Source organism: Podarcis muralis, chromosome 1 (genome assembly GCF_964188315.1).
Source record: "Podarcis muralis chromosome 1, rPodMur119.hap1.1, whole genome shotgun sequence".
NCBI lineage: Eukaryota > Metazoa > Chordata > Lepidosauria > Squamata > Lacertidae > Podarcis > Podarcis muralis.
The window spans coordinates 3,582,544-3,603,254 of record NC_135655.1 but is presented as its reverse complement, the minus strand read 5'-3'; the positions used below and the strand labels follow the sequence as shown (position 1 = coordinate 3,603,254).

The window sequence follows — 20,711 nt, the reverse complement described above, 5'->3', positions numbered from 1 at the left end:
CAAGTGCAAGTAGATAAATAGGTACCACTCCAGTGGGAAGGTAAACGGCGGTTCCATGCGCTGCTCTGCCAGAAGCGGCTTAGTCCTGCTGGCCACATGACCCAGAAGCTGTACACCGGCTCCCTCGGCCAGTAAATCAAGATGAGCGCCCCAACCCCAGAGTTGTCCGCGACTGGACCTAATGGTCAGGGGTCCCTTTACCTTTACTAAATAAAGTTCAGCCGCGCTCTGTGTGAAGGAGTACTGTGCAAATTGCTCCTACAACATGTAGTGATGGCCACCAACTTGATGAGCTTGAAGAAGAAGAAGAAGAAGAAGAAGAAGAAGAAGAAGAAGAAGAAGAAGAAGAGTTTGGATTTGATATTCCGCTTTATCACTACCCGAAGGAGTCTCAAAGCGGCTCACATTCTCCTTTCCCTTCCTCCCCCACAACAAACACTCTGTGAGGTGAGTGGGGCTGAGAGACTTCAGAGAAGCGTGACTGGCCCAAGGTCACCCAGCAGCTGCATGTGGAGGAGCAGGGAAGCAAACCCGGTTCACCAGATTACGAGTCCACCGCTCTTAACCACTACACCACACTGGCTGTCTATTAAAAAGAGGTTTAGACTAAAGCTGCAGGGATATTCACCACTGGCCTCTCTCTGTCTCCCTTCCTCTGTGTAAGGCGACATCTACGTGCACGCTGACCTCCACGGAGCAACCAGTTGTGTCATAAAGAATCCAACAGGTAAATGCTTTCAGGAAAGTGAATTTTGAGAGGGCAAAAGAACAGTCTGTCATTATTACGGTGATTGGTTTTAGGGCTTTTTTTCTACCTTACATTTTATTGCTTTTTGAAAATTCTGTGAACTGCTTAGAGGACTTTGGTGGTGATGAGGCAGTATACAAATTGTTAAAAATAAAAAGTTATTTTCCTGCTTTTTGTTCAGCAAGCAGAGGTATGTTGGCTGAAGTCTCGTGATTTTGCCTCTGCTGTGCTACAGAGCAAATCTCCTAAATAATGTGCCCAAACTGCATTGAGAAGACTACAAAGTTTACTTTTAGCAATGCTAAACTTGGAGAGCGCTGTTTTCTTTGGTGTTGGGGTTCCCTGATACTAACTTGCTTCTGGCGCTGCTTCTGTTCCAGGGGAGCCCATCCCTCCACGGACGCTCACCGAGGCCGGCACGATGGCCCTGTGCTACAGCGCTGCCTGGGACGCCCGGGTCATCACTAGCGCCTGGTGGGTGTATCATCATCAGGTAATGAGGCCTGGAGTGGCTGTTGTTGTTGTTGTTGTTGTTGTTGTTATTTATTGAGTTTATATACCGCCCTAGGGACACGGGTGGCGCTGTGGTCTAAACCACTGAGCCTCTTGGGCTTGCCGATCAGAAGGTTTGCGGTTCGAATCCCCACGACAGGGTGAGCTCCCGTTGCTCAGTCCCTGCTCCTGCCAACCTAGCAGTTCGAAAGCATGCCAGTGCAAGTAGATAAATAGGTACCACTGAGGAGGGAAGCTAAACAGCATTTCCGTGCGCTCTGGTTTCCGTCACGGTGTCCCGTTGCACCAGAAGGGTTTAGTCATGCTGGCTATATGACCCAGAAAGCTGTTTATGGACTAACACCAGCTCCCTCAGCCTGAAAGTGGAGATGAGAGGCGCAACCCCATAGTCACCTTTGACTGGACTTAACTGTCCAGAGGTCCTTGACTTTTACCTACCTATACCGCCCTATACCTGGAGGTCTCAGGGTGGTTCACATAAAAACTAAGAGGGGTGTGGCTTGGCTTAACTTTGCATTTTAAAAAGAATATTTTCCCAAACTTGATGAAGCATAGCCAATGAAATTGATAACACATCAAGGGAGAAAGGGCGTAGAAATGGATTCAATTTATAAGAAAGGAGACTCCCATTCAACGTTAGGAAGAATTTTCTGACCGTAAGAACGGCTCAAGAGTGGAATAGACTCCTTTGGAAGGTGGAAGACTCTCCTTCTTTGGAGGTTGTTAAGGAGAGTTTGCAGGGGGTTGGACTGGATTACCCTTGGTGGTCCCTTCCAACTCTACCGTTCTATAATTCTGTGATATTGGTGATGAGTCACCACGGCTGTGCTGGGAGGCACCAAGATTGTGGAAGGCTGTTTTGCAACATCTCTTTTTTTTAAAATGATAATATTTATTAAAGTTTCAAACAAAATTGCAATAATACAAAAAAAATAAGAAAAAGAAAAAAGAAAATACAAAAAACAGAAAAAATAGAATAACAATTAAAAACAAATCAGTCTTACCATATCTTGTCTTTCATTTACTTGTTTCCCTGACCTCCTCACACCTCCCTTTTTTGCATTCCAGTTCAATTAGTTAATTCAGCAAATCCTTTCCCTCCTTGTTTTTATCTTAATCCTTTATCTTAATATATTATTACTTTAAATTCACATCTATTAACAATCCATTTTTACATACACCTTTATAAAAAAAATTTGGAACATCTCTATGCTTCTCAACGGCCTCTTTCTGGTACTTATCATGCTTATTTATTTATTTTATAAAAAATTATGCACTGGTTAATTGTAAAAACCCTCAAAGCAGTTAACAAAGAGAGTAAAACAATAAAATTATCAGCAAGAAACAACTCTTTCTTTAAGACATCCAAAAGGTAAAACCAGCAATAAACTAAAAACAGATTAAAACATAATATTAATAATAATGTTTTATTTATATCCTGCCCTCCCCAGCCGAAGCCGGGCTCAGAGCGGCTGACAACAGTAAAAATAACACAGGTTACATAAAATCACAATCAGTTAATTGAAATGAATTCTAAAGTCATTTCATTCTAAAATCAATTCAGAGTCAAAATACATACAGCAAAGTTCTACATTTTTGGATAGGCTAAAATGTTTTTAGCAGGCGCCGAAAAGGGTACAGCCAAGGAGACTGCCTGATGTCAAAAATCGGTGTGTGATTAACATCTCTGGATAAATTCCACGCAGGTGTCTAAAACGGCCCCCACTGGAGAATACCTAACAACTGGAAGCTTCATGGTCAGAGGTAAGACCCACCAGGTGAGACACAGAGAGGGTTCCTGGAATCCATACCTGGCTGGGCAGCCCCAGGTCCAGCTGGGGGTGGAAGGAGAAGAGTTTTGGCTGTTCCCTTTGGGCATCTTCACATCAAGATCCCCAAACGGCTGAACTTTGCAGAATTCCTCCCCTGTTGCAGGACGGAACAGTGGAATGTTCACAAAACCCTGAGCAAGTTTGCTTCTTTCGTTTCCTCCTATACAGGGAAAAAGAATTTTCTCCCTCCTTCCTATCTGATGATGGGGTTCAGCTTCTTATTTAAGGTACAGTGCCTTCGGTTTCTGGTCTCCAATTATTTGGAGATCCTTCTTAAAAGAAACCAATCCTGTGTTGATTCTTCTGTATCAACTGCAGTGATGGGAAAGGAGCCCTGTGCACATTCAGCCCTCCCCCAATCCTGATTGGCTCAGATTTTTTGGGGGGGGATTGTATCTATTTATATTTATTAATTAAATTTCTATACTGTCCTTCCCCTGAGGATCACATGCTGGGTTACATTATAAAAACACAAAAATACACAGCATAGTAACAAACAAAAAACCATACCCCACTCCCACACCCAGTTTAAAAGGGCATCGATTTTGGCTATTCGCCATTTGGCTAATTAAACAGTTGCTGTGTTCTCCTCCCACTGTTGGAGGCAGTAAGTGCCTTTAAATGCCAGATGCGGGGAATTCCAGGTGGCAAGGAGAGATGCTGTTTTCCTCTTGCCCTGTTTGTGGTCCTCCCTTCGGGGCACCCAATGTCAGGCTTCAGGGAACCGGCTTCCTCCCCCCGTGGCAGTAGATAAGCAGAACAAAGGAAAGGGAGTCTTCTTACCTGTTAGAAACTTTAATAATCGGAGTGGGAGAACAAAGAACCCATCTCTTAGAAATGGTGGTGCTCCCAATTAAGGATTCCACCCCCTTATGTCCCTATTAATCCATGTCACTTCTACGTCTTGTATTTTAAAAACAATCTTTATTGCATTTTTTAAAAATTACAGAGAAAGCATGAATTAAACATTACATCCAATTGTTCAAAAATAAAAAGGGAAAATACAAAAAAGGAAAAATATGAAAAGGAAAAAAACGATAAATAATAAAAAATGAAATAAGAATTAATCAAGTACACAAAATTGTAGAAAAGATACAAACAGTAATTTGAATAATTTATATGCCAGGTTCTCAGAAAGAAATTGCATTGAAAAGTGACTGTAACGAAAGAAAGAAAAGGAGGATTACACTTCTACGTCTTGTAATCTGAGCCTGTCCCCTCTGTGCTTTCTGTTCTGCCACTTTCCCAGCTCTCCTTGACCTTGGGGAAAGTGGATGGATGCTTTCCGGAGACAGTGAATCTGTTAACCCGCTCTCTCCCAGTGTATCTTCTCCTAGATGTTTCCCCTCCAGTATTTCCCAGCTTCTGCCTTCTGAACTGTGTCCCTCTGCAAACCACACTTCCAAATCTATATTGTCCTCCTGCTCCTGGGAAGATTCAGGGGGAGGGGGAGTCTCCTACCATTCCTCCTCAGTGCAGCCTTCCTCAGCACCGTCCCTGACACCTGGTTGGCCACTGTGAGAGCAGGTTGCTGGATTAGTTGGGCCGTTCGGGGCCCCTTTTTGTGTGAGTGGCTTCTAGCCGTGCAGCCCGCCTGCTTCAGCTTTGATGGGTGCCTGGGAGGGCTTCCAGCGTCCCGTGGTCACATGGCCTTCTCTCCCCTAGGTGGACGAATCCTGCGTGTGGCGACACAAAGGGGAGCGGAAGGTCAAGCTGCAAGACGAGGACATGGAGACGGTGACCAGCAGCACCAGTGAACTGGCGGCGGAAGAGATGGAGCCTTTAGGTAGGAGGGCAAAGGGGTGGGTTTAGGGGGGTGATCGGGGGCTCCACATACTGCCAGGGAGAGCTTGGGGTGGCCCTGGGATATGGGAAAAAGTCCGTTGACACAGTGAACTTCCTGGAAAAGATTCATTTTGAGGTTTATTATTATTATTATTATTATTATTATTATTATTATTATAGAATTTATATACCACCCTATACCCGGGGGTCTCAGGATGGTTCACAGAATAAAATCAGGATGTTGTTGTTTAGCCGTTTAGTCGTGTCCGACTCTTCGTGACCCCCTGGACCAGAGCACGCCAGGCCCTCCTGTCTTCCACCGCCTCCCGCAGTTTGGTCAAACTCATGTTCATAGCTTCTAGAACACTGTCCAACCATCTCGTCCTCTGTCGTCCCCTTCTCCTTGTGCCCTCCATCTTTCCCAACATCAGGGTCTTTTCCAGGGAGTCTTCTCTTCTCATGAGGTGGCCAAAGTACTGGAGCCTCAGCTTCAGGATCTGTCCTTCCAGTGAGCACTCAGGGCTGATTTCCTTAAGAATGGATCGGTTTGATCTTCTTGCAGTCCATGGGACTCTCCAGAGTCTCCTCCAGCACCAGAATTCAAAAGCATCCATTCTTCAGCGATCAGCCTTCTTGATTGTCCAGCTCTCGCTTCGCTTCCATGCATCACTAAAAATCAGGATATAAAACCACAAAATGCCTAATAAAAATAACAACAACCCAATACCCCCCAAAAAAACATATTTTAAAAGGGCACAGGTTGTAAATTGGATCAACCAAAGGCCTGGTTAAAAGGTTTAGAGAGGAGAGGGCAGCCTTCGCCAACCTAGTGCCCTCGAGTTGTTTTGGAGGAAGACTCCCATCACCCTAGCCAGCACGGAAGCAATCCAAAATATCTGCAGGGCACCAGGTTGGTGAATCCTTAGAGAGGGAGAGAAGGCCCCATGCAAGCTTTCTGGCGGGGAGAGTTTTGGGTCCAGGAAGCACTATAGGAAGAAGGTGCAGAATCTTTTCAGGCAGCAGGAGATTTCTTAGTCCTGTCCTGTCCAGGTTGGAATACAGTTCCCATCGGCCCCAGTTGGCATGGACAAAGGTCAGGGATGGTGGGAGTTGTGGTCCATAGTATCTGGAGGACATCTGCTTGCAGATGGCTGTTAGGCTCTAAGCCCTGGAGAATGCAGCTGCACTTTCTTTTCCAAGACGCACCGGAAGGAGACGACAGCAGCAGCAGCGATGGCGAAAAGGAGGAACCTCAGGAGAAGGCTGAGGATGAGGAAGACCCGGCCGAGACCCCCCACCAGGAGGGGGATGGGGCAGGGCATGCCCTGGCTCCAGAAGGATCGTCCGACGAGGAGTATGCAGACTCAGAGGAGGAGGAGGGCAAAGGAACTCAGGCCTCGGAAGAGATACGTTTTCCCGACACGACCATTGACCTCTCGCACCTGCAGTCCCAAAGGTAACCAAGACAGGCTGAGCCACACCTTGGCTTGGTGTGTGTCGCTTTCAGGAGGACGGAGCAACGCTTGGCTGGCTGTGAGCTGCGATTGGCGTAGTGAAATCTGGGAAGTGGTTTCTTGGAGCCAGATTAAGGAGGGTGTTGTCAAGCTGGAAGGTGTGTGGAGGAGGGCGGCCAGGAGAATGAAGGGCCCAGAAATCAGGCCTTACGATGAAGGGTTGAGTTGGCCCGATGTTTAGCCCGGATAAGAGATCTGATAGCCATCTTCAAATATCTGAAGGAGATGGAGCAAGATTGTTCTTCTATTCCAGAGGGTAGGACTTGAGCCAGTGGATTCAAATTATTATTATTATTATTATTATTAATTAAATATTTGTACCCTGCCCATCCAACAAGGATTAAAAATACATTAAAATGTCACACATTAAAAACTTCCCTGAACAGGGCTGCCTTCAGATGTTTTCTAAATGTCAGGTAGTTGTTTTTCTCTTTGACATCTGGTGAGAGGGCGTTCCACAGGGCAGGTGCCACCACCGAGAAGGCCCTCTGCCTGGTTCCCTGTAGCTTTGCTTCTCGCAGTGAGGGAACTGCCAGAAGGCCCTCGGCACTGGACCTCAGTGTCCGGGTAGAACGATGGGGTTGGAGATGCTCCTTCAGGTATACTGAAGATGACAAGAAAGGCGAGCCTGAGTAAACATCAGGAGGAACTTTCTCTCCCATAATCAACATCCACTTCCCAACATCTCACACCAGATTGGCAGCTCCTGCTAACAAAGGACTTATTTGTTTCCTTCCAGATCCCAGCTGAAACCTGCTCCAAAGGAGGACGTCTCAAACTTGGTAAGCTCCTGCCTGATACCAGCCGCTGATCATACCGCTTGCCTGCTGCCCCAGAGGAAACAGGCCAAGTCTTAATTCCCTTTTCTCTCTCCCTTGCAGAGCGACAGCAAGTCTCAAGGCCGGAGGCACCTCTCAGCCAAGGAGAGGAGGTGAGAATCATTGGGTGGCAGTTTCAGGGCTGCTTGAGAAATTTGATTCATTGTGATCCAGCAGACGTCTTCAGCCTTGTGGCTGGCTTGCTGGTCTGACTTTCTCCCTCCCCGGGATTCGAACCGCCAACCTTCTGATCGGCAAGTCCTAGGCTCTGTGGTTTAACCCACAGCGCCACCTGCGTCCCGCCCCTGCTAAAGGAGCAGCAAAAATGTAAACTGGGGTGGAGAAGAATTGGGAAGAGAAGGCAGTGGCTATTCACAAGTGCAAAAATTAGGCTTGTCCAGGCAGTGGGTGGGTAGGGGGGACCCCTGACACCACCATGTAGAGGAGGAAGGGGGTGGCAGAGGAGATGAATGCAACCAGGGGGAGCGGTTTGACTTGCCCCCCTGACAGTGGCTCTTCTCTCAGCTGCTGGTTGGTGCCTCCTGGCTGAGTTTGAAGCCAAGCAGCTGGTCGGACTCTGACGCCTTGGATGGTCTTTTTTCTTTTTTTTAATGTATTTTTATTAAGTTTTACCTAACAAATTTAAATTCAAACACATCATTCACCTCCTTATATAGGATTCTCTGGATCCCTTGACTTCCCTCCATCCTTCCCTGGTTTCCATTATCTATCTTTTTTCATCTGCTTACCTTATTTTCTCCAATTTGGTAAAAAAAGGAATAGTCTATTTTTCCATATTTTTTCGTACATTACAAACTTTACTCAAATCCTGCTAAAGTTTTTAGTTGTTTACAGTGTTCTCTTAAGTACATTATAATTTTTTCCCATTTTCCTTGAAATTCTTCTCTTCCTGGTTTCTGATTTTCCCAATCAGTCTCGCTATTTCGGCATTGTCCATCATCTTCATCAGCCATTATACTCTGACTGAGCCCTTGAATGGTCTAAGGAGCCGCTTCCAAGCTTTTGGGGGTCCCTGCCCTCTTGTTCCCCCGTGTCCCCTGCCCTACCTTATAAAAAGCTTTATTTGGAATAGCCGCAATCCGCTAAGAAAGACGCCACTAGGGGGCGCTGTTGCCCTGTTTGGGGACCACGGGTCTCAGGCCTCCTGCCTTATAGAATCCTAGAGTTGGAAGAGACCACAAGGGCCATCGAGTCCAACCCCCTGCCAAGCAGGAAACACCATCAGAGCACTCCTGACATATGGTTGTCAAGCCTCTGCTTAAAGACCTCCAAAGAAGGAGACTCCACCACACTCCTTGGCAGCAAATTCCACTGTCAAACAGCTCTTACTGTCAGGAAGTTCTTCCTAATGTTTAGGTGGAATCTTCTTTCTTGTAGTTTGGATCCATTGCTCCGTGTCCGCTTCTCTGGAGCAGCAGAAAACAACCTTTCTCCCTCCTCTATGTGACATCCTTTTATATATTTGAACATGGCTATCATATCACCCCTCAGCCTCCTCTTCTCCAGGCTAAACATGCCCAGCTCCCTTAGCCGTTCCTCATAAGGCATCGTTTCCAGGCCTTTGACCATTTTGGTTGCCCTCCTCTGGACACGTTCCAGTTTGTCAGTGTCCTTCTTGAACTGTGGTGCCCAGAACTGGATGCAGTACTCCAGGTGAGGTCTGACCAGAGCAGAATACAGTGGCACTATTACTTCCCTTGATCTAGATGCTATACTCCTTTTCCCCAGGGAAATGAAGAAGAGGAAGCCAAGTGACCCAGAGGATTCAGACCCGCCCAAGGGGAAGGAAGAGGACGACGGCTCTCAGCTCCCAGTGCCTCCTCCCAGCGCCGGCAAGAATGCAGCAGGGGCCCAGCAGCCCATGAAGAGGGGACAGAAGGTGGGCATTGCAGAGCTGTGGAGTTCGCCTATTTTGCTTGCTGCCTGCACTTTGGAACTCCCTGCCTCTTGAGGTCAAGCAGCTGCCTTCACTTCCCCCTTCTTGGCACCTGCTAAAAACGTTCTTGTTTAGACAAGCGTGCCCAGGTGTTTAGAAAATAGCATTTTAGCTTTGGCCTGGTTTAAAGTGTTGCTGCAAATTTGTTTTGATCTTATTGTTTTTGTCTTTCTGCTCTGAGGGTTTCTCTTACACTCAAGCGGTGTTTAAATATTGATAAATGCAGTGGTACCTTGGATCTCAAACTTAATCCATTCCGGAAGTCCGTTCCAAAACCAAACCGTTCCAAAACCAAGGCGCACTTTCCCATATAAAATAATGCAAAATGGATTAATCAGTTCCAGATTTTAAAAACAACCCCTAAAACAGCAATTTAACATGCATTTTCCTATCTAACGAGACCATTGATCCATAAAATGAAAGCAATAAACAATGTACTGCAGTCACACAAGTCAATCAGTAGCTGAACTGGGTTCCACGCAGTCACCAAAACAAAACAAAAAAGCCGCAAAAACAAAAATGCAAAATAAATAGCAAAAACAGACAGACTTCCAGGTTTGCAGTGTTTGGGTTCCAAGTTGTTTGAGTACCAAGGTGTTTGAGAACCAAGGTACCACTGTAAAATGCATGAAATGGCTCGGATCCAGACCGAGTTGGGTGCCGCATTTGGAGCAAGTGCTGTGGAGGAGCCTAGAGCACCCTGTCTTTGGGGAAAGCTGTTCCACTCTGCTCCTTCCCTCTCTCCTCTGCAGAGTAAACTGAAGAAGATCAAGGAGAAGTACAAGGACCAGGACGAAGAAGAGCGGGAGCTGATCATGAAGCTGCTGGGGGTGAGTCAGGCGGAAATGGGATGGGTTTCTCTTTACCTGGGGAAGAAGGGCCATTGCAGCTCAGAGGCTAGAGCATCTTTCTTGCATGCAGAAGGTCTCTGGTTCAACCCCCAGCGGCTCCCCAGGTAGGGCTGGGAGAGACCATAGAATTGTAAGGCTGGAAGGGACCCCCAGGGGTCATCTAGGCCAGCCCCCTGCAATGCAGGAATCCCAGCGAAAGCATCCATGTCCTGCCAAAACCCCCGGAGAGTTAGTCCTGAGCTGGGTGGACCCAGTGGCCTGGCTCAGGGTAAGGCAGCTCTTCTGTGTCCACGGCTGGATTAATCATGAAGCAGAATAAGCACATGCTTAGGGCATCAATGGGAAACTGGAATTTTCCATTGCTGGATTTACTATGGATCATACGGTGTAGCTGAACCAGGTTCCACAAAAAAAGAAATAGCAGAGGGGTTTTCTTTGAAATTGAAAACTATTCTCAGTGTTGTCAAAAGCGGATTGATACAGTGGTGCCCCGCAAGACGAATGCCTCGCAAGACGAATGCCTCGCTAGACGAAAGGGTTTTCCGTTTTTTGAGTCGTTCCGCAAGACGAATTTCCCTATGGGCTTGCTTTGCAAGACGAAACGTCTTGCGAGTTCTTGCGAGTTTGTTTCATTTTTTGGCTAAGCCATTAATAGCCGCTAAGCCGCTAATAGCCGCTAAGCCGCTAATAGCCGTGCTTCGCAAGATGAAAAAACTGCAAGACGAAGAGACTCGCGGAACAGATTAATTTTGTCTTGCGAGGCACCACTGTACTTGTATGATACTCGATTGATTGATACCCGAGAACTTGGACGCAAATTTCTCAGCTCAGCTTCAGCCGTTTCACTTGTATGTGCGTCATACGTTCAGTGTAATAAAAAAGGTGAAAACAAGATTCAGACAATATCGAATGTGGTTTTCCAAATGCTGACATTTGCTTTCGTATATTTTTAACATTAATGGTCACAAATTGCCCAGCTGAGCATTCATTTTCTCAGTTGAAGTATATTAAAAAATCCCAACAGAATAACTGTTCAACAAGGCAGGCTGGATGCCTTATTCCTGTGCAACACCCTCTTCAGATGTCAAGGAGATAAAGAACTATACAACGTTTAGAAGACATCTGAAGGCAGCCCTGTATTGGGAAACTTTTAATGTTTGATGCTTTATTATGCTTTATATATTTTGTAAGCCGCCCAGAGTGGCTGGGGAAACCCAGCCAGATGGGTGGGGCATAAATAATAAAATTATTATCATTATCATAACCTCTACTAAGCATAGAAGCGGACATGTTATGTAAGATCAGTTCTGAGGATCTGATCAAAAACTTTGCAATTATAAAAAGTAGGAGAAAACGTTTCAAATACAAGTAAAGTGGAAGCATACCAAAATACAGTGGTGCCTCGCAAGACGAAATTAATTCGTTCCGCGAGTTTTTTCTTCTTGCGAGTTTTTCGTCTTGCGATGCACGGTTTCCCATAGGAATGCATTGAAAATCAATTAATGCGTTCCTATGGAAACCGCCTTCAGACCAGGTCCGGGGACAGTCTGTCCCCCGACCTCTTCTGAAGGCTGGGGGGGGGGGACAAGGGCTTTTCTTCCCACCCCCAGCATTTTAAAAAACCCCGGGACAGCGGAGGACTTCTCCGCTGTCCGGGACGATCTTAAAATGCTGGCGGGCGGCATTTTAAAATCGCCCGGGACAGCGGAGGACTTCTCCGCTGTCCGGGGCGATTTAAAAGCCCCTGGGAAGGCAGGCAGGGGGGAGCAAAGACTTTCGCCCCCCGCCCGCCTTCAGAAGAGGTCCTGGACCTCTTCTGAAGGCGGGCGGGGGGTGAAAGTCTTTGCTCCCCCCGCCTGCCTTCAAAAGCCCTCCGGGACAGCGGAGAAACGCGCCGCCCGGGGCGATTTTAAACCCGCTGTCCCGGGTTTCTTTAAATGCTGCCGGGCGTCAGCGCTGCCGCCCGGCAGCATTTTAAAATCGCCCCGGACAGCGGAGAAGTCCCCCGCTGTCCCGGGGTTTTTAAAAAACCTCTCCGCCCCCCCGCCAGGCTTCGGAGCAGCCTTCCGAAGCCTGGCGGCGGGAGGAGGTCCGAGGACAGTGGAGAAGAGGCGCTGCGCTTCCCCGCTGTCCCGGAGATTTCCCTATGGGCTTTCGTCTTGCGAAGGAACCCCTAGGGAAATTCGTTTTGCGAAGCGCCTCCGCGACGGAAAACCCTTTCATCTAGCGGGTTTTCCGTCTTGCGAGGCGTTCGTCTTGCGGGGCACCACTGTAAACATTATTTTCCATCTTACTGTAGGTTTTGTTTCATTTTGAAAAATAAAATTTCATTTTGCTGTTTATTATTGTTTATAATTTGAATTGGACACGTATGGGAGCACCAAAAACTTTTTAAGTGGTTACCTCTTAAAGATACTAATCCGGCCTTGTCTGTGGCCTGCGTTCTGGGGTGGGGGGTGGGGAGAAAGAGAAAATAAATGTATTTCCCCTTTGCTTTCTGTGTCGGGTCTCGAATTCTAACGCCGCTTGCTTGCGCCCAACCCAGTCTGCAGGGTCGAGCAAAGAAGAGAAGCCGAGGAAAGCCAAGAAAGGGAAGGGCGGTCCGGATTCTGCCAAGAAGCAGCCACAGAAGCCGCGAGGGGGCCGGAGGGGAGAGGGGGTCACGATAGAGCACGTGGCCCTCGACTTGCAGGACATGGCTTTGGAGGAGAACCTGGACGAGAAGGTAAGGAATCGAGAGACAACCTGTCCCTGTTAGCGCACAAAGCCCCTAACAACTTGGGACCAGTTTTCCTGCGAGATCGCCTGATCCCACAGACTCCCACTCGATCCCTTTAGTCTGCGTAAGGGGCACCACTGCAGGTGCCACGTCTGTAAGAAACCAATATTTTAGTTTGGCGGTACCGTATTTTTTGCTCTATAAGACTCCCTTTTTCCCTCCTAAAAAGTAAGGGGAAATGTGTGTGCGTCTTATGGAGCGAATGCAGGCTGCGCAGCTATCCCAGAAGCCAGAACAGCAAGAGGGATTACTGCTTTCACTGCACAGCGATCCCTCTTGTTGTTCTGGCTTCTGAGATTCAGAATATTTTTTATTCTCTACTAAGCATAGTAGCGGACATGTTATATAAGAAAAAATATTCTGCTCAGCCCCAGAAGCCGCAAGGGGGCCGGAGGGGAAAGGGGGTCACGATAGAGAACGTGGCCCTTGAGTTGCAGGACGTGGCTTTGGAGGAGCACCTGGATGAGAAGGTAAGGAATCGAGAGACAACCTGTCCCTGTTAGCGCACAAAGCCCCTGTGGCGATCACACACAGGCCCCCCGGACGTTTGACGGTCTATTGTCTTCTTCGCTGCCACCACCCCGCTTCTCACGGGGACACACGGAGTCCAGTCAGTTGTTAACATAAATCAAGTTTCTTTTTAAATGCAGGAACAAGCTTATGGTTACAGTTAATTTTACTTGGCAGTTTCTTATCTTAGTTCCTAACAACTCCAAACTGAGTATTCCAATTACAGTGGTGCCTCGCAAGACGAAATTAATCCGTTCCGCGAGTCTCTTCGTCTTGCGGTTTTTTCGTCTTGCGAAGCACGGCTATTAGCGGATTAGCGGCTTAGCGGCTATTAACGGCTTAGCGGCTATTAGCAGCTTAGCGGCTATTAACGGCTTAGCGGTTTAGCGGCTATTAACGGCTTAGCGGCTTTAAGAAAAAGGAAACAAACTCGCAAGAACTCGCAAGACATTTCGTCTTGCGAAGCAAGCCCATAGGGAAATTCGTCTTGCGGAACAACTAAAAAAACGGAAAACCCTTTCGTCTAGCGAGTTTTTCGTCTTGCGAGGCATTCGTCTTGTGGGGCACCACTGTATCTATCTGACTCCACCTAACAATTCCTCTCACTCTTTCGCAATACAACTCTACCAACCCACTGCCTATTCCTCCCTCTTCCTTCTTCAACTCCCAAACCTCAACTTCACTCAACTCAACTGGACTGACTTTCAAAACCTCCCATTCTAACTTTTATTCCCCCCTTGCATTCTCACTGGCCAATCACATCACACCTATTTTAACCCTTTCCTTATGACCCATCCTAGGAAGCAAACGCCACAGCCCCTAACAACTTGGGACCAGTTTTCCTGCGAGATCGCCTGATCCCACAGGCTCCCACTCGATCCCTTCAGTCTGCGTAAGGGGCACCACTGCAGGTGCCAAGTCTGTAAGAAACCAATATTTTAGTTTGGCGGTACCTGCACTTTGGAACTCCCTGCCTAGTGATTGTTATAAAGAAAAAAATTGCTCCTTTTCCCTTATGGGGTACCCAAGAGCACTAATAGAGTCCTTATGTAGTAGGTTCTCTATTGGAGGGAGACGAATAACAGAGGCCAACCAGAGAATATTGAGAAGCAAAGCAGCTGGTAAGCCTGATGTTTATTAAACTGTTGCAACAGGGTCCTCACTCATCACACACAAGAGGGACCCAGAAAAATGGTGTGCAAGCCCTTATATAGACATTTGAAAATTGCCTCCCCTGTAGCACAAGGCCACCCCCAAAAAACTTCCTACATATATCACTGAAGGGGTGGTCTACAGCAGAAATCCTGTCTGCCAGGATACCTGATAACGGTCACTGATTGCTTTTACCTGGGCATCCTGGCCATTCTTCTGTGATGGTAAATACTCAGTTCCTGAATCCAGGTCACAGGCTCACCTTATTCAGACACAGATACACCCTCAAGACAGGATTTGTGAGCAAAGAGACAAAGGGGAGGAAATTTTCCCATTTCCTCCCTCCTTGCAGAGAAATATTTGAGGTCGATTTGGGAGAGTCAAAATGGCTTCAGGATTGCTCTCCTGTACTATTTCAGACACGTGGTTTATATACTTACGTATCTGTTTGCCTCGTACGTTTATGAACATTTATTTTATATATATATATGTAAGACCTCAGAATTCCTGTAACATGATGTTAGGCAGGTAGCCTTTGCTACGTTCTTTTCGGTACCTGCTAGAAACATTTTCCTTTTAGACAAACCTGCCCCCGCTTATAGAACGTTGATATGCATTTTAGTTTGTTTGTAGCTCACTGCTGGTTCTGTTTTTTGAATACTTTAATGTGTTGTTTTTAATTAATAGTCTTCTTGCTATTTTTTAACAATCAAGCGATATATAAATTTTAATAAATAAATAAGAGGAGGCTGCTACAGAAAGCAGAGACTCCTCCTGCCCCCATTCTAAGTACTGCAGGCTTTTCTCCCTTGGAACCAGCCCTCCTCCAGGTACTTCCCCCTTTGCCAACCTGGTGCCCTCCAGGCTGATGGGAGTAGCAGCCCCACCACATCTCGCGGGCACCAGGTTGGCGCAGGCTGAGTTGCTGTCGTTTCAGGGGTCAAGGTGTGAAATCTCCCCTCCCCACTCCCTGTTTCCCTGTTTCTTCTAACTGGTGCTTCCTAATCAGTTGCTGCTGCTCAGTCCTCTTTGGGGTTTGCACATTCCCTTCTCCCCGCCCCCTTCGCCTCATTATTTCTTTGGTCTTGGAATATTTGTCGCTCTTCTGAAAATCCTGGGGTCCCCCCGAGCAGGCCAGGCTGCCCCTCTTGTTTCTCGGAAGGCCCATCTTGGATCTGTTCATGTTTCGTTGCTGGTGGAGGGAACGGTGACGGACGGAGCCTGATGCTTATCTGAAGATAGACAGGAAGTGTCTTACCAGAACTCATTTTTCTCTCCTTTGTTCTTGGCATTGCACTGCTTGGTTTTTTTTTTTTTTTTTTTTTTTTTTGGAACATATTATGCAAATGCCTAAATAAATTAATAATTAGGTAAAGGTAAAGGTACCCCTGCCCGTACGGGCCAGTCTTGACAGACTCTAGGGTTGTGCGCCCATCTCACTCAAGAGGCCGGGGGCCAGCGCTGTCCACAGACACTTCCGGGTCACGTGGCCAGCGTGACATCGCTGCTCTGGCGAGCCAGCGCAGCACACGGAAACGCCGTTTACCTTCCCGCTAGTAAGCGGTCCCTATTTATCTACTTGCACCCGGAGGTGCTTTCGAACTGCTAGGTTGGCAGGCGCTGGGACCGAGCAACGGGAGCGCACCCCGCCGCGGGGATTCGAACCGCCGACCTTTTACCCACAGCACCACCCGCGTCCCTCACATTAATAATTAAATAATAATAATAATAATAATAAAATAATAATAATAATAATAATAATAATAATAATAATAATAATAATAATAATAATTTATTTGTACCCCAAAATGCTCAAGGAGACCTTGAGATGATGAATGAAATCAAGGAAGCATCTGAAAAAAGGAGTAATAAAGGGTGATTTCAAGCACCCTCACGCAGACTGGCTAGATATGTGTTCCACTCGTAACAAAGGGGCAAAATTTCTAGATACCCCAAATAATAATAATAATAATAATAATAATAATAATAATAATAATAATAATAATAGACTGTGCACTAACAGTTGGTGTTAGAACCGCGACCCTCGACTTAATGTTGAGTGGCGCCCAGGACCTGGTGCGAGATATACCGTATTTTTCGCCCTACAGGACGCACTTTTTCCCCTCCAAAAATGAAGGGGAAATCTGGGTGCGTCCTATGGGGCGAATGCAGGCTTTCGCTGAAGCCTGGAGAGTGAGAGGGGTCGGTGCGCACCGACCCCTCTCGCTCTCCAGGCTTCAGGAAGACATCCGCAGCCTAGGCAGCCCTGCGGGAGTTCCTGCAGGGCTGTCTAGGCTGCGGATAGCAGCCTGCTTCCCGGAGCGCCGGGCACGCTGAAAGCAGAGCGCCCGGCACTTCGGGAACACATCCGCAGCCTAGGCAGCCCTGCGGGAGGTCCCGCAGGGATGTCTAGGCTGCGGATAGCAGCCTGCCACCCGGCGGGCGGGGCGCCCTGAAGCAGAGCGCCCCTCGCGCTGGACAGACATCGGCCAGCCCCACAAGCTCGGGGGACAGCAGGGAGGCGCAGCGCCGCCATCCCGCTGTTCCTCGACCTGGTTCGGTTTCCCCGACCTGCTTTTGGGGGGGAAATAAAGGGGAAAAATTTTTCCTTTATTCCCCCCCCCCCCATAAAACTAGGTGCATCCTATGGGACGGAGCGTCCTATGGGACGAAAAATACGGTAAGCGTTGTTGAGCCAAATATACAGTGGTATCTCGGGTTACATAGGCTTCAGGTTGCATACGCTTCAGGTTACAGACTCCGCTAACCCAGAAATAGTGCTTCAGGTTAAGAACTTTGCTTCAGGATAAGAACAGAAATCGGGCTCCGGCGACGCGGCAGCAACAGGAGGCCCCATTAGCTAAATTGGTGCTGCTTCAGGTTAAGAACAGTTTCAGGTTAATTACAGAACTCCGGAACGAATTAAGTACTTAGCCTGAGGTACCACTGTAGATGCAAATAGCCAAGGAAATCCAGCATGGTCACATTTGATTTCAAAAGAGGAAATTTGTCCCAAATGAGGAGATTGGTAAAGAGGAGGTTAAAAGGCAGAGGGTCAAATCGCCAAAACGCTTTGGAGTTGTTTAAGACCACAATATTAGAAACTCAAGTGTGTCCAGCAGATCAGGAAAAGGTACCGTGAGAGCCAAGAGACCCCACCAGCTTGGACCTCAGGCAGAGCCAGAGAAGCTATTGGAGGCAAAATGTCCAAATGAAAAGAACGCAAAGGAACACAAATCTGGCAAAGGAAGTGCAGATAGAAAGGGGTGCTTAAAAAAAAGCTTTGAAGAACCAACAACAGGAAGCTCTTTAAATGTGTTAGTATCAGAAAACCATCTAGGGAGGCAGTTGTTTCCTCAGATGACTAGGGAGTCAAAGGAGTTGTAAAGGGGGATCAAGAGATTGTGGAGAAGCTAAATGATTTCTGTGCATCTCTCTTCACAGCAGAGGATATAGGGCAAATATCAGAGCCTGGATTAACCTTTGCAGGAGGCAAGTCTAAAGAACAGAGACAGTGGTGGCAAGAGAGGAAGTTCCAGGCCTAATAGACGAAATAAAAATTGACAGATCGTCACACCTGGATGGCATTCACCTGAGAGTTCTCAAGGAACTCAAATGTGAGATTTCTAATCTTTGCACAAAAATATGTAACTTATATGTAACAGATCAGCCCCCACAGCTGACAACTGGTAAGCCGACAATGTAATGCAATTTGTAAAAAAGGGATTCGGGAGGCCATTCTGGAAATTACAGGCCTGTTGCCTTAATGTTTGGAAAACTAGTGGAAAGTTTTGTTAAGGATAAAATAACCCAGCACATAGAAGAACAAGCCCCACTAAAGCACAGCCAGCATGGCTTCTGCAAAGGAAAGTCCTGTCTCCCGAACCTAGTTATTTGAGAGTGTCAGCAAGCATATCAGCAGAGGTGATCCGGCTTACATTGTTTACTTGGACTTTCCAAAAGCTTTCGACAAAGTACCTCACCAAAGGCTCTTGAGTAAGCCTAGCAGTCAAGGAATAAGAGGAGAAGTCATCGTGTGGATAAGGAATTGGCTGAGTTGCAGGAAGCAAACAGCAGGAATAAATGGACAGTTCTCTGAATGGAAAGAAGTAGGAAGTGGAGTCCCCCAGGGATCAGGACTAAGACCTGTGCATTTTAACGTGTTCATAAACGATCTAGAGTTAGGAGTCACTTCTTAAAATGAGATTGCAAGGAGCTCCAAAAGGACCTCTCCAAGCTGAGTGAATGGGCAGTAAAATGTTAAGTGCAATTCAGTGTAAACAAGGGTAAATTGATGCATGTTGGGGCAAAAAACCATAAATTTAACATAAACGTTCATGGTGATTGACCAGGAATGAATGAGACCTTGGGGCCATAGTGAAGATGTCAGCCAAGTGTGCGGCAGCCGTGAACAAGGCAAATTCCCTGCGAGGGATCATTAGGAAAGGAATTGCAAACAAAACTGTCAGTATCATAATGCCATTATACAAATCTGTTGAGCAACCACATTTGGAAGACTGTGTAGTCAAGTTCTGGTCACCTCACCTCAGAGAGGATATGGTAGAGTTGGAAAACGTTGAGAAAAGGGCCACCAAGATGATTGATCATTTTGAGCGAAGGAAGGTTGCAGCGTTCAGAACTTTTAACTTTAGAGAAAAGGCAAGCAAGAGGAAATATGATAGAAGCTTACGAAATAGCACAGAGAAAGAGGGCAGTTTTTCTCCCTCTCATAACAATAGAACTCATCGATATCCAATTCAGCTGAGTGTTGGAAGATTCAGGATAGATAAAAAGACAGGACTTCTTCGTGCAGCGTATATTTAAACTGTGGAACTCATTGCCACAGGAGGCAGTCATGGCCACTAACTGGGATGGCTTAAAAGGAGGATTAGACAATTTCATGGAGGAGGAGGAGGCTGCCAATGGCTACTAGCCACAATGTCTACGCTCTGCCTCTACAATCAGAGGCAGAAATGCATCTGGACACCAGTTGCTGGAAACCACAGGAGGGGAGAGTTGCTCTTGTGCTCAAATCCTGCTTGCTGGCTTCCTACAACCCTCCGGTTGGCCATTGTGAGAGCAGGACGCTGGACTATGTGGTCGATTGGCCTCATCCAGCAGGACTCTTACCTTCTTACATTCTTATGTTGACTTTTGCAGGACGATCAGGACCAGGATCAGCTGGGGAACGAGGTAAATACAAAATGCCCAATTTCGGGGGGAATGCTGGAAGTGCTTTGACTCGGTCAGATCTGTCATATCCTGAACCTAAGAGAGCTGTGGCTTGGGGAGGGAACATGAAGATCCCCCCTCGGAACGTGTTCTCCCTGCCCACCCCCCATTGATGCGAGGAATTGTCAGCATGGTGTATTCTCCAAACCCTTTTCTCTTATTTCTGTTGAGTTTCACCTGGTAACGAGCCACTCACCGATATCCTGTTGCCAAAAAGGCTGAAGGAGGTTCCTTCCTTTGTTTTATGAAATGAATGCCACACGTTCTTCATCCAGTGGCTCTGGAAATTGCTTAAGGTAAAGGGACCCCTGACCATTAGGTCCAGTTGCGGACGACTCTGGGGTCGGGGCGCTCATCTCGCTTTATTGGCCAAGGGAGCCGGCGTACAGCTTCCGGGTCACGTGGCCAGCATGACTAAGCCGCTTCTGGCGAACCAGAGCAGCGCACGGAAACACCGTTTACCTTCCCGCCGGAGTGGTACCTATTTATCTACTTGCACTTTGATGTGCTTTGGAACTGCTAGGTGGGCAGGAGCAGGGACCGAGCAACGGAGCTCACCCCGTCACGGGGATTCGAACCGCCCACCTTCTGATCGGCAAGTCCTAGGCTATGTGGTTTAACCCACAGCGCCACCCACGTCCCTGGAAATAGCTTAGTGTCAATTTAAAAAAAAGATTCTTACATGGGAGCATTTGAGTGAAATATGGAGTGGCCGCAAAAGACCATAAAGAAAACTTGTGTACATCCATCCATCCATCCATCTGGCCAATGGGGAGTCTTTAAAGACTGTATAAACCACCACCACCCCATTTGAAAATATTGTGCGACACATACAAAAAGAAATGAATTGCAAAGTTAAAACTGTGAAGAGTCCATTAAATCTCTGTCAAGCCAGCAGGAGCGGTATGTGTGTTTCTACCCTAAGAAAGCTGGCTTGAATGCGTGTGTGTCTAAAGGATTTGCCGGAAAGGATAAAGCACAGGAAAACCCCAGAGCCAGGCATGCCCACCCCTCTCCCTT

At 47.2% G+C, this 20,711-nt stretch overlaps 1 protein-coding gene across 1 annotated transcript in view; it reads left to right on the top strand.

Moving 5' to 3' along the window:
• Window positions 1-20,711, top strand: part of NEMF (nuclear export mediator factor) — a 41,970-nt gene that overhangs the window by 18,943 nt on the left and 2,316 nt on the right. The window contains exons 18-29 of the mRNA XM_028717935.2: window positions 665-727; window positions 1,129-1,241; window positions 2,968-3,025; window positions 3,262-3,320; window positions 4,759-4,879; window positions 6,079-6,334; window positions 7,132-7,174; window positions 7,274-7,323; window positions 8,960-9,110; window positions 9,920-9,997; window positions 12,564-12,743; window positions 19,620-19,652. Of these exons, the coding sequence (XP_028573768.2) occupies window positions 665-727; window positions 1,129-1,241; window positions 2,968-3,025; window positions 3,262-3,320; window positions 4,759-4,879; window positions 6,079-6,334; window positions 7,132-7,174; window positions 7,274-7,323; window positions 8,960-9,110; window positions 9,920-9,997; window positions 12,564-12,743; window positions 19,620-19,652 (1,205 nt within the window). The remainder of the gene's footprint in view (window positions 1-664; window positions 728-1,128; window positions 1,242-2,967; window positions 3,026-3,261; window positions 3,321-4,758; window positions 4,880-6,078; window positions 6,335-7,131; window positions 7,175-7,273; window positions 7,324-8,959; window positions 9,111-9,919; window positions 9,998-12,563; window positions 12,744-19,619; window positions 19,653-20,711) is intronic.